The sequence below is a fragment of the Thamnophis elegans genome, chromosome 1 (genome assembly GCF_009769535.1).
Source record: "Thamnophis elegans isolate rThaEle1 chromosome 1, rThaEle1.pri, whole genome shotgun sequence".
NCBI classification, from domain to species: Eukaryota; Metazoa; Chordata; class Lepidosauria; order Squamata; family Colubridae; genus Thamnophis; species Thamnophis elegans.
Window position 1 is genome coordinate 9,850,460 of NC_045541.1, and position 14,512 is coordinate 9,864,971.

At 41.8% G+C, this 14,512-nt stretch overlaps 1 protein-coding gene across 1 annotated transcript in view; it reads right to left on the reverse strand.

The window, feature by feature from the left end:
- Nucleotides 1-4,789: 4,789 nt before the first annotated feature.
- PLCL1 (phospholipase C like 1 (inactive)) overlaps nucleotides 4,790-14,512 on the reverse strand; it is a 251,306-nt gene continuing 241,583 nt past the window's right edge. The window contains exon 6 of the mRNA XM_032238169.1: nucleotides 4,790-5,992. Coding sequence (XP_032094060.1) covers nucleotides 5,810-5,992 — 183 coding nt within the window. The 3' untranslated portion in view covers nucleotides 4,790-5,809. The remainder of the gene's footprint in view (nucleotides 5,993-14,512) is intronic.

The window sequence follows — 14,512 nt, forward strand, 5'->3', positions numbered from 1 at the left end:
ATGATGTTATCAGGCTTAGTTTCTAAATATTCCTCTTGCATGTTGAAAATAAAAGATGCTTCCTTTATATTATCATTAACAATCAAGGTCCCCCATATTGTAATATTGGAATTTCCAACATGAGCACTAGTGTGCCTCCAATCATTTCCCTCTGCATGTGCCCAGCTGAGTTATTTTTTGCTGGGATTATTTTTATCCACTTAAGGAACCAAATTCTAGCCCCATTTTTATGTGCAAGACAGCCCTGGAGCCCCCTAAAAATGAAATCAATGGGTGGCACCATTTCAGTGCTTTGTTTTGCCATCTGTACAAGAAAAAAATAAACTGGGAATGGTATAGAGCTTCCTGTTTGCGTCAATGAATGGAAGAGAATGAGAAATAAGCTCCTAATTTTGTTTTTGGGGTTTTTGCTTTGCTTTGTTTGTTGGTAAATGGATGTTTTATGATTAGCAACAATGAAAAATGGCAGCCATTTTGAGACAGTAAGCTCCTCATTCCGTCCTATTCAAAGACCTCTTGGTGACACTTTCTTGACTCCTGGTGTGTTCAAAGGATACGAAATTGTCACTGAACTATTAATTTATAAGATTTATAGCTCTTCTGTCACATAATTCTTTTTTAAAAGAGATGGCATATTGGGCGAGTGTCTTCCAAATTTAAAATATGCCCAGGGACCTCCAAAATTGAGAGACTTGATTAGTTTTTGTTTGGGGCAACGTAAACTGCAGAGTTGATTGATTGATTGATTGATTGATTATATTTCTATGCCGCCCTTTTCCCCGGAGGGGACTCAGGGCGGCTCACAATCCAAGTAAAGGGGGGGAGGTGTACAAATAAGGAAAAGAAAAAAACACGGAACGAAACAGTACCACAATTTAAAAAGCACACAACAACCATACCATTCGAGGAGGGGGGCAAAAGCTCTTTAGCCCCAGGCCTGTCGGAACAGCCAGGTTTTAAGGGCTTTGCGGAAGGCCTGGAGGGTGGTGAGGGTTCGAATCTCCACGGGGAGCTCGTTCCAGAGGGCCGGAGCAGCCACAGAGAAGGCCCTCCTCCGGGTAGTCGCCAATCGGCATTGGCCAGTAGATGGAATCCGGAGGAGGCCTAATCTGTGGGATCTAATCGGTCTATTGGAGGTAATTGGCAGCAGGCGGTCTCTCAAGTACCCAGGTCCAATACCATGAAGGGCTTTATAAGTGACGACTAGCGCCTTGAAGTGTATCCGGAGACCAATAGGCAGCCAGTGCAGCTCGCGGAGGATAGGTGTAACGTGGGTGTACCGAGGTGCACCCACAATCGCTCGCGCGGCTGCATTCTGGACAAGCTGAAGTCTCCGAATGCTCTTCAAGGGCTGCCCCATGTAGAGCACATTGCAGTAGTTAATGTGCATGGCCATCAACCACCATATACACTGTGGAGGGCACTGTGAATATTTCCTAGTCAAGGTCCTTGTTTCCCTCATCTTTGGAATATGCACTTAAACTTTGCATGGGCAATGTGCATGTTCATTAGCCAGTGTGCATAATCTCCCAGAAACATTCCCGTGACTTCATAATGACAAAGTAAAGGGCTCACTGTAATTCTTTTGCCTTGTGTAAAGACTGCATAGTTATCGTCCTCTTTTTTTGATGTTACTCAGATAGAGCAGATGCAGATGGAGATCAATCACAAATGGGAGAAAGTATAACTTTTTCTTATCCTCTCCCAGAAATATCAAAGGCCTGTTGGCAGTGAACATCACCGCTCAGCAAAATGTTCAAAACACAGTCAAGAAATGACATATACTAAAGCCTGCTGGTAACCATTCCTGGAAAGTGTATCAAACCTTAGCATGTATGAACATCATTAAAACTGTTTTGGAAAATATAGGAATTGATAAGGAGATATGTACATTTCTTTCTTCAGTGTCAGATTATAACACACATCCCGACTGCCCTAACGTTGAATCGATTAGTTCTTCAGTTGACATAACTCCTAAGTTGAATCTGTAGATAAATCCATTCACTACTCATGCACACAAACACATTCATAAAATGGTTTATGCAAAGTAGCAATAGCAATAACAGTCAGACTTATATACCGCTTCATAGGGCCTTCAGCCCTCTCTAAGCGGTTTACAGAGTCAGCATATTGCCCCCAACAATCCAGGTCCTCATTTCACCCACCTCGGAAGGATGGAAGGCTGAGTCAACCTTGAGCCGGTGAGATTAGAACCGCTGAACTGCAGATAACAGTCAGCTGAAGTGGCCTGCAGTACTGCACCTTAACCACTGCGCCACCTCGGCTCCTGATATGTTTATATTGTATACAGGCCTTTCTCAACATAAAACCACAATTGGAGGCAGAATTTCCATTCCTAAGTGATGCTGGTGCAATGTGAATCATAAGTGATTTTAAGACCTTTTTCTGTGCTCATTAATTAAATCACAGTTAAGTGAATCCACCTTTCAACATTGACTTTGCTTGTTAGAAGTCCTCTTGGAAGGTTGCAAATGGTGGTCCCATGTAGTCTCGGGATGCTGCATAAATACACATTAATTGTCAAAGCACATGACTGTGGAGATGGCTACGACAGTTGCAAGTGTGAAGATTGGTCATAAGTCACTGTTTTTACAACTGGTCCAGAATGCAGCCGCGCGAGCGATATTGGGTGTACCGAGATACACCCATGTTACACCCATCCTCCGCGAGCTGCACTGGCTCCCGATCGGTCTCCGAACGCGCTTCAAGGTGCTGGTTATCACCTTTAAAGCCCTACATGGCTTAGGACCTGGATATCTACGAGACCGTCTTCTGCCACATACCTCCCAGCATCCGATAAGATCTCACAGGATGGGCCTTCTCCGGGTGCCATCAACTAGACAATGTCGTTTGGCGGCTCCTCGGGGGAGGGCCTTCTCTGTAGCTGCCCCGGCCCTATGGAACGATCTACCCCCAGAGATCCGGACCCTCTCCACTCTTGCGGCCTTCCGAAAGTCCATTAAGACCTGGCTTTTCCGGCAGGCCTGAGGCTGTTGACCTCTTGAATGAGGTCCAGCCCCACTAAGGTTGAGTGCATGTTGTGTCTTTTTAACTGCTTGTCTCTTTATTTTTTAAATCTTTTAGTATTCTTTTAAATTGTTTTTTATGTAAGCCGCCTGGAGTCCTTCGGGATTGGGCGGCATATAAATGTATTAAACATTAACAAACATTAACATTAACATTCAATACCCTCATAACTTTGAATGTGGGGGTCCTTATTCTCTTTGAGCTTCATTGTTTTTCCTCACCCAAACTAGGTAACGTCATCAGTACAAATATTCTGCTTTATTGATAACTCTGAACAGTTATTAAATGAATGATTCTGTCAAGGACCTGCTGATATCATTTCATAGGATAATGAAGGCTTAATTCTAAAAGAATGTTATAAAATTGTTTTTTTTAAACAATTTTTATTGTCTTGAAAACTGGCCAGAGTTGTGGTTACAGTAGGGTGGTTATATAAAGTCTTTGAAATAAAAATAATAATAAATAAACTCAGTTTTAAACATTGGTCATTTCCCCCCCCCCCCTGCAATCTTTACTCTTTCAGAAATGTGCAACATGAACATTGTAGTGTTGTTAAGAAATTTAAAAAAAAAATAACTTAATGTATATAATAGTTTTAGACAAACTTCCAACAATTGGCCTTTTGTTATATTGAGAAAAGTCAGCACATTTGCTAATCAAATTAATTAAAAGGCAGCTTTTCAAAATAAAAGCAATGCTTCAAATAAATACAGTGTCTTATATTCATAGAACTCTTGCTTCTAACTGAGGAAATGCAAATATATACTGAAGCTTTGAGAAATCTGAAGTACACAACCATTGCTAAAGTATTTGAGCCAGGCACTGAGAAGGATGGTAACATGGAGGCATTTTCACTTGTCTTCCAGCTTTACTGGGGAACAAAACAACAGAACCCACACATCTTCTTCTCAACGTTGAAATATTTTTTTAATGGGACACGCTGAGAATTTATAATAACCATTGGGTGTTTTTAAGCTCTTACTCTCTGTGTTGCTTCACATTTCCAGTCTATCAAACCTGTGGCAAAATTCACACAATGAAATCGATGTCACCAAAGTAAGATTTAGGCAAACAGGAAAAGCATGATGGGGATCATCACCATGTGCCTGACTCACTAGAAGCACAGCTAGCAATTCACTCCTCTATGCTGCATCACCCATGTGACTTATTTTTAGCTTTGTGATATAAATGTTAAATATTGTATAACAACATCAATGCACCTGGAGCTCTGCTTAGAAACAGGGCAGTTATGATCACGAAGTCAAATGGCAGCTTCGTTTCACCTGCTCAGTTTGAAATTGCTTCTCCCATGCTAATCAGTTCGGTTTGGCTGCATTAATTTCTGCTGGAGTTGATAAAAGAATGCTAGCCATGTGCCCATCGTAGCATTGTCTCTCATGATATGTACTTAAAAGATGTGGAAAGTATTCTCACAATAATGTAACTAAGGAAACATGGCAAACGTTGAAAAAACTACATACACCTAAGCATAAAGGTTCAACAATTGCATGATGGTGCTTAGAAAATATGCACGGTCTTGTAATTCACACTTCGTGTCTCATAGTGAACCAAGAGACTGCCATCCCATATGCTCTACCTCAGTGGTTCCCAAACTTGGCAACTTTAAGACTTGTGGACTTCAACTCCCAGAATTCTCCAGCTGGAGAATTCTGGGAGTTGAAGTCCACAAGTCTTAAAGTTGCCAAGTTTGGGAACCACTGCTACCTGGTATGCAAAGATTTAGATTTAGATTTAAAGTTTATTTATATGCCGCCCTTTTCCCTGGGGGGACTCAGGGCGGCTTACAACTTAAAAAGGTGGAGGAAGAACTTCTATGAATTAAGTGCATGCTTTGGCATCAATCATGAGATGGACCTTTGCACATGTGACCTATGCAGATTTGTCTATATGAATGAAAACAAACAAACAAACAAACAAAATTAAGGTATCTTTTACAAACATGAATTGTTTATATTACCTTTGTTCAGCTAATGGCAGTGAGAAATATTTCATCATTACTAAATTGTCTTTGAATTTTCTGTTCCATTCAATTCAACTTGCAATTCATAGCCAAAGTCTGGAATCATTTTGCCCAGACCTACAGGCATGTTTGGTAGAGCTCAGTGTGAACTTCTGCCACCTTTCCAAAATAAAAAGTGACCAATTTCTTCCATTAATAGCTATGAGATTAATGCACTTCAAATCGTGATTAGCAAAAGTCAATGGAATGTATATTGGATATCCTACTGACTCCCATTAAAAAAGAGAAAGTGTTTAATAATTTATTAACTTAATTTAATGAAAAAGTTAATAATTTATTCTTCTATGTTGAGGAATCCATTATTAAAGCACACTAATAAAAGTTCTTTTTCTGCCTTTTGTTTCTTTAGGTGGTAAGACCTACATTAGACTCGGAAAATCACACTGACGAAAGCTGATAGAGCAAAGTATAAACCCAAAGTATTCCCTCTCCACATAGCTCTTCAAAATTACAAAATAATAAATAAAGGAAAAGGGCAATAATGTCATTCATGGAAAAAAATGTTAAAGGATCTCCCCACACAAAACTGGAAAGTATTAGAACGTCACTACCAGAGAGTTTAAATTTAGGCAGATGACAGCAGCAAAACGTTGGCACTATGAGAATTGTAATACTTCTGACGCCCTGTAGAGGGTGCTAATGTGAGCTTTCTTTCTCTTTTTTAATGTGTTAAAAAAATAATTCTCAACTATTGAAATATAACGACACCGTTGGCTTTGTTCAGAGCCTGGCATTCTCGCCGCTTGTCTCTTTTTTTTCGGCCGGCTCAGGACCGGGCTTAGCCTTGGCATCCGAGTTCCCACTTCCACTTTTGCTCAGTCCGCGCGATAAGCAAGCCAGCTGGATCTGCTTCATATTTTCTATGGCTTCATTTTTGGCGTTCCTCAGTAGATCCCCTTGTCCCTAAGAATACACAAGAAATACAGGGAAACAAAATAAAAGACAAAGCCATGAACAATGAAGGTTTCGCATCTGGCTTCCCTTCCCTTGCAGTGGCAGTGTTTTGGATAGAGAACAAAGTGGCTCTCTCTGTATGCATCTGATCGGAGGTCTGCTTTGAAAGGCAGCTGCTTCATGGTAACAGTTCCTTTTGAGCTGACACCAGGGTCTTCCCAGGCCAGGATGAAGCTGGGAGGGAATAAACTAATATCTGATTTAGCATATCAGTCACCCAGAACGTCTGGTAACCACTACAGGGAGGACAACGGATCTCGACGTTCTTTGGAAACAGCACTACCGAAGCCAGGAGAGTTTGGTTTAGGTGGGAAATTCTGCTGACAGCAGATTTTTATAAAATGCCTTGAACCAATCAAGAAACAGTTCAAAGTACAGAATGGTTCATCGTGGACACATTGAGCTAGCATCCCTGTTCTAGAAATGTTTTCACAGGTCAGTTGGAGTGATGCCTGAACTGAACCTGTTGACAGAAAAGCAGCTTTGGTTTACATTCCTTCCCTACGCATTTCGGCTCTAAGGTGCTGAATTTGTAAAATTAATTTGGGGAGAATGGCGCGTATACACAGTAGTTTGTTCAGATGGCACATTCTTTTTGATTGAAAATTTTGAAAAAACAGCTTTTACAAATATTTACCTCCTTCCCCCTACCCTCCCCCCCCAACCCCCAACCCCCCCCCCCCCGGCTTCCCAGAACCAATACAAGGTATAAATCTTTAACAAAGATATTCTAAGATAAACTTTTTAAACAAAGTTAGTATCATCTTTCATTGAGCTTTAACTCCTCTTTGCTAGGCTAGCTCTAAACAGATTATATCATTCCTTGTTTCTTCAGTCATAAACTAACTGGAATTTCTTAGTCCCATATTTATTTTGAGTATAGTCAATCCATCTTCTCCACCCCAGTTTATATCTCTCATTTGAATGGTCCTTGAGATATGCTGATATTTTAGCCATCTCTGCTAGGTTTGTTACTTTTAATGTCCATTCTTGAACAGTAGGATGGCACATTCTGATGGATGAGTATCAGGGCCTAAGCTTGTCTAGTAAATCATAGTACAGAAGAGAAATCACGGTGCAATCATACAATCACATGGGGAGCATGGCAATATCCCTCCTTATTGTAAGGACACCAAGAGGCACAACGTTCATGAGGAAAAACCTAAGTAGGACAGGGTTTCCACCATGTAGAGGCCCTTCCCGCATACCAATACACATGGAAACCTACTCCAGATAAGGCCTTGGGAAGGAGCAGAGATGTGACATGTGCTTGGTATGGATGTGCAGCCAATTGAGGCAACTCCATAAACTCTTCAGGTAGGCTTGGACTGCTTGAGGGAAACCAGATATATCTTTTCACCCATATTCCTCTCTGTGCTATGTTTTATTCAGAAGACACATTCCCTGGAGTACCAAGTAGCTAGTTAGCAAAAACACAAACTGAAAATAATGATGAATCTGTACAGGTAGTCCTCAACTTACAACCACAATTGAGCCCAAAATTTCCATTGCTAAATTGTCCCCATTTTACAACCATTCTCTCCACAGTTGTTAAGTGAATTACTGCAGTTGTTAAGTTAGCAACAAGGTTGTTAAATGAAACTGGCTTCCAATACTGACACTGCATGTCAGAAGGTCACAAAAAGTGATCACGTGATCCCGGGACATATGCAAATGTCTTAAATACACGCCAATTGCCAAGCGGCCGAATTTTGATCAGGTGACCCTGGGGATGCTGCAACCTTTGTAAATGTAAAAAATGCTCATAAGTTCCTTTTCTCAGGGCCACTGTATCTTCGAATGGTCATTAAAAGGACCGTTGTACATTGAAGACTACCTGTAGTTCAAAAACAGAAAAACGGCAAGCAAGTTATGCATTGGAATTGGCTTGGAGGGGAAATCTTATCATTTGAAATTCCCTAAATCCAAGAAGAAAACCATGCCAGCAGAAAGTTTGTAAACATCTTTACAGACATAAAATTCATTGTTAAGAGAGTTCTCAATACCTTACAGCAAGCCTGTCAAACTGGTGGCCCGCGGGGCGGATATGGCCCGTGCAGGCCACGCCCACCCAGGTTCTGCAAAGGCAAGAAACATCCCGATATGTCACGATATGGCGTGCGATGCGATAGGGTTTGATAACCCTTCCTTACAGGCTAAGAAGGTGAAACTGAAAAGGACTTTTAATAAGCCTTACTAAAGTATAATGAAGAAATTTCTAACATGCAATACTCAGAAATATATATGTAAAATGACCGTTGAACATAAAACCTAAAACATTTCCCTCTTAAAATATTCCTCATATTCATAATGTGCGAATTAATAAATGTTTAAATACCTTAAAAATAAATGGGGCTGCCCTTGAAGAGTGTTCGAAGACTCCAATTAGTCCAGAATGCAGCCGCGCGAGCGATTGTGGGTGCACCAAGGTACACCCACGTTACACCTATCCTCCGCGAGCTGCACTGGCTACCTATTAGTCTCCGAATCCGCTTCAAGGTGCTGGTCGCATGGCATCGGACCTGGGTACCTGAGAGACCGCCTCCTGCCGATTACCTCTCTCAGACCAATTAGATCGCACAGGTTGGGTCTCCTCTGGATTCCATCTGCCAGCCAATGTCGGCTGGCGACTCCCCGGGGGAGAGCCTTCTCTGTTGCAGCTCCGGCCCTCTGGAATGAGCTCCCTGTTGAGATCCGGATCCTTACTACCCTCCCGGCCTTCCGCAAAGCCACCAAGCCCTGGCTGTTCCAGCAGGCTGGGGGGAGCTGAGAAGCATCTACCTCCATAGAAATTGTGAATGTTGGTTTTGTTTTTAATATGTTGTCTTTGTGTTGTTCCCCCCTTTCCCTTGTCTTTTGTGAGCCGCCCAGAGTCCTCCGGGAGTGGGCGGCATACAAGACAAATAAATAAAATAAATGAATAAATAAAATGAAATAAATAAATGAAACCTAATGTTGATATTTCCTCCATTCTCTGTTTTCTACTCTTCATTCATCCTCAATTTCCTCCCAATGCAATTTGACGTGGGAAGATAATCTAGGATTTAATCTACTGACACATGCCAAGTAATTTTGCATTCACTATAGTATTGCCTCCATCCTGGTAAACAACTTTAGAGAGACAATGGTAGCTGGCAAGGTACAGCACCAGTCAACAACGCTCGGGAACAAAAGCATCTGGGAGCATCAGTGTCAATGAGAATTGCGTCACAAATCGACAACATCTGGGATAATTCATCCATTCTGCTGGATGACTTAATGACACAATGGAGCCTTTGTTCAACTTGTGGTCTTGGTAGGATCACTACGTCAACCTTTTGCATCTGACTCTTAGAGTAGTTTTACAATGTGAATGTCAAAATTGCTTCGTAAGCCCTATAGAAATAGGACTACAGCAATTACACAAATACTTTCCAGAAGGGTAATTGGATCAATCTCTAAATAAAAGAGTGATGCAGAATACTGAAGATTAATCCATTTATCATTACATTGACTTTTGTGAATTTTATGCATTCAATAAATTAAAGTTACGGTCTATGAAAGCTTATGCCAGGATAAACACTAATCTTTAAGAAATTATAAAACTAATATCTTTAGTTAGATTTAAAACAACAACAACATAATCCTCAGAGAATAGATGAAACATCATATAAAAAAACCATTACCCACATGAACAATTGATTATAATTTTTGCAAATTAGATTTCTCGGTTCCACCACAAAACCGCGGTAGACAAAAGCGCGCTCGACAAAAGCGCGTACGTGACGTCATCACAGCGCGACGAAAACATCGCGCTGTGAGCGGTAAATTTAAAATTAAAGCGAAAACCTTACCCTAACCCCCCCAAACCTAACCCTAAACCTAACCCTTAACCTAACCCTAAACCTAACCCTTAACCTAACGCTAAACCTAACGGTAACCCTTAACCTAACGCTAAACCTAACCCTAACGCTTAACGTAACCCTAAACCTAACCCTAACCCTTAACCTAACCCTAACCCTAACCCTTACCTTTATATGAATCGGCTTGCTTTAATTTTTTTAATTTTATTTATTTTGTAATTTTTTTCGTCGCGCTGCTGATGACGTCAGGTACGCGCTTTCGTCGAGCGCGGTTTTGTCGACCGCGGTTTTGACGGGTCACGGATTTCTCTTCCTGTCAGAGTGACTTTCTAGCACAGGGGTGTCAAACTGGATTTCCTCAAGTGCCGGATCAGCATTGTAGTTTTCCTCAACAGGCCAGTTTGGGGGGGGGGAGCAGGAAACGAGACAGACGCCTCCTGCAGCACCCTGCCAGCCAAAATGGGGCAAGGTGGGGGGGCTGCACACAGCCCCTCTGTGCCCTGTTTTGGCTGCCAGAGACATCCCGGACTGGCCCTTTGCTATTTCCAAGCCAGCCTCACAGGCCAGATTTAAGTACCCCTCGGGCCAGATCTGGCCTGCAAGCCTTGAGTTTGATACCCCTTCTGTAGCATATCATCCTTTTCCAGTGCTACAAACCACAGAGTGTGTCATAAAATTACCCGAGAAACATACGTGAAACTAACTGACAATTGTTTGCCAAACTTTCATACTTTCCTGTTGTGGCCCGGCAGGAGTCGTTGGAGCGGCTGCCAGACTCCAACAGCGAGGGGTCTTATGAGTCAGCCCTGGAGGAGGTGGAGGACCCTGGACAAGGTGCCGACTCTGAGCAGGGTGAGGAGAGACTGGTTGGCCACCAGGTGGCGGCGGAGGCTTGGATTCAGTGGGAGTGTTCCGGAAAACACTTGTGAGTTGTTTTGGGATGCACGCCATCAAAGGGTTACTCGGCGGCAAGAACAACTGCGTAATTGTAGGAGATGATTACGCTTAGCTGATGCTCATTAAGATCCTCTCCTGATTATAAAAGAGACCGCTGCGGCCACGCCCTTTTGCAGAAGTCAACGTTCATGATTCAGAGAAACCAACTTGGAGAAGTGATTTGCTGTGAGAGCTTGTTTGCATTTGCCTAGTTTTGTAGGACTTGCTGCCAGAGTGCTTATCTCTTTGTTTATTTTGGGCTTGCAGCCAACGAGAGTCTGGACTGATTAAAAGTATTCCTATTTAAGTTTGTTTTTGGCTTTCGTTCCTGGATGGAGAAGGGTGGTGGTGTCAGAACACTTTCCTATGTGGAACAAAGCAAAATAGCACGAATAGATAGAATGAATTACATATGAAATATACTCTTTTTTTTCTTTCTTTCTTTCTTTCTTTCTTTCTTTTTCTTTCTTTCTTTCTTTCTTTCTTTGTCAAGGACAACACTACAAGAAGGAATGTTCCATCTTTGCTTTGAACACTATAAAATTAGTAGAGCTATACTTTTTGCAACAAATTTGAAATGTAGTACAATTTTTTACATTGGGTCAAAAGGCATTTATTTTTCTGTAATCTGTAGTACTTAAAGAGTGATGTTTATAGTCAGGATCTGCTGAAACGTAAAACATTATGTAGAGCAGGGTAATACAGATTAATTTTTAATTTATTCTGTGTAAGGCAGGCATATCTGAACTCTGTCCTAATTCTGTGTTTCCATGAAACTCTATCCTGACTTCTTTTTTCAAAATTGCACTGTATTGCAAAGGGATATAGCAGTTGTTTTCATACAGAGAGAAAAGACGAAAGAGCAAGCTCAGATAATGCGTAGAAAAGGTGAGTATAGGATTCAGTAATAGATAGGCCTGTCCTTAAGTCCTTACATTTGAGCCACTGTTGAAGAGGTGAGTTCCTACCAGTTTGCACCTATTCGGTAGAACCGGTTCATCAAATCTACCAAACCGGTTAGAAGAGGTTCCACCACTGGACCCGGAAAGCAGGCCACACCTACAGAAGAGGTTCCAAAATTTTTTGAAACCCACCACTGGCAAGGATCTTGTAACTTGACAGCTTTAAGACTTCCATGCTTCAATGCCAGAGTTTCTGAATAGCTACTTGGACCGACCTAAGTACTAATTCATAATTTCATATCCGGTCACATGGGTGGCAAGCCAGTCCCACAAAGGAGGCCACACCCAGAGAGTAGGTTCCAACAATTTTTGAAACCCACCACTGCACTGTTGGTTGCATCAATCACAGCATTGTGGGGATTGAAGGAGATTGCACTGTTTTTCAGTCTCTACTCTTGAATAATTGTGTGGTGGTATTTTGTGAGGTAGTTAACCCAGCCTAGTAACCAGTAACATCAACCTTTATATACCGACCTCAACTTCCAACAATCAACTACATTTAGGAATGACCAACATCATGTTTACAATCATCCTTTCCTTTGAATAAAACCTTTTCCAGATAATGGGTTGAACTTTTGTAAGAATGCTCCCAGATCTAGGTTTATCATCCCATTCTGATTTATGAGTACTTTAAAAAAAAAAGCCAGATTCTAAAGGATCACAATTCTCTCTACCTGCCCCATTTCTAAGAAATTAGGCATGCTTTTCCATAATATAAAGCTCTAACATGGGTATATACCAGTGGTGGGTTTCAAAAATTGTTCGAACCTACTCTGCCTCCTTTGTGGGAGTGGCTTGCCGCCCATGTGACCGGATATGAAGATGGCGACGACACTTGTCAGAACCACCTTAAATTACCTCACACACAGCACTGGCATGCATAAGAATATGATGTAAACTTGTTTTTTAAAAGGCATCTTTGCTTTGCGTTAAAACAACTTCAACACACGCAATGTTCTGATTGCACCACAAACGCAGTAGTCATCCTTACCTTTCACAGAGGCACTGAGTTTTATAAATAGGAGCATGATAGTGTAGAATAATCATATCCAAGGACCAGTGGTGGGTTTCAAAAAATTTTGGAGCCTCTTCTGTAGGTGTGGCCTGCTTTCCGGGTCCACTGGTGGAACCTCTTCTAACCGGTTCGGTAGATTTGACGAACCGGTTCTACCGAATAGGTGCGAACTGGTAGGAACCCACCTCTGGTATATACAATAGAATAATGGGATATTCTGGTGAGGAACAAAAGAAGGAACAGCCTATTTCTGGACTTTTCGTCATACTATATTATAGGAAAACTGAGTTCTATTTTTGTGACTCTTGTCCTAGTTCCAGACATCAAAACAAATTGGCCTATATCTTTTGAGTACTTGATGCTTTACTGAGTCTCCAAATTAGATCAGATAGTGTGAGACTAGGCTGAAGATGAAGATGAAGCAGGCACATAAGCAGGGTGGACAAAGACCAGGAATGGGACCCTTAGGGGAAGTAGTTAAGAAGAAACCAACTCATTAAGGAAACAAAGAAAAAAATATCACCCAAAACAGACAAAAGTAATTTGGCCTGAGCATGTAGAAAACCACTCCCTCGGGGCCATCAACAACTACCAGGCATAAGAATCAACAAAGGATGTTTTGGGGAAAAGGGAGTCCTGAAGCCTGCCCGCCAGTGGTGGGTTTCAAAATTTTTTCCAACCTACTCTGTGGGTGTGGCCTCCTTTGTGGGAGTGGCTTGCTACCCATGTGACCGGATGGGAGTGGCTTGCCGGCCATGTGTTCTCTCTCTCTCTCTCTCTCTCTCTCTCTCTCTCTCTCCTTCCTTTTGTCTCTCTGTCCCTTTTTCCTGTTTTTCTTTCATCTCTCTCACTTTTTCTTTCTTTTTTCTTTTTTTATTTATTTATTTCTTCCTTTCTTTCTCTTTCTCTCTCTGTGTGAGTCTGTCTGTCTGTGTGTGTGTGTGTGGCAGTGGTGGGTTTCAAAAAAATTTGGAGCCTCTTCTGTAGGTGTGGCCTGCTTTCCGGGTCCACTGGTGGAACCTCTTCTAACCGGTTCGGTAGATTTGACAAACCGGTTCTACCGAATAGGTACGAACTGGCAGGAACCCACCTCTGCTGCCCGCTCTTTGAGTCATCCTTGGATCTGGACTTTGTGGCGTCTGTCCTTCTGACTAGTGCCTGGTTGAGAAGGATGTGGATAAGTGTGTGTCTGTGTGTGTGTGTGTCCATGGATGCATATGAGAAAGAGCACATAGATATGTTGCAACCAATAAAGTTCTGCTGTTATTTTAAATGCAATGGATCTCTGTGTATTCTAAAGAATAGGTCGTGCTTCAGTGTTTGGTTGAAAGTAATTTGAGTGTGGCTATTTTCCAGGACTGTGAGGGCGTGAATAAGTGACCATAAGCCGAATTTAGGAGCGTATGTAACAATAGTCTCAACACACTAATTTTTGAAGGGAATATTAGTTAATATTCTAATTCTCAGATAAATCTTATTTGGGAATGTGTATATGTTTTATTATAGATTTGCCAGATAGTCACACTACCTCCATGATGGTGAACCACGTCTTGACACACATGCCAGAGGTGGCACGCAGAGCCCTTTCTGCTGGCACGCGTGCCGTCGCCCCAGGTCAGATCTTTGTGCCTTTTCTTTCGTGAGCTTCTGGTTCCCTACAAAGGACGAAATAGAAGCTCACGAAATAAGATCTTATCACTTGCCGAGCTGCTAC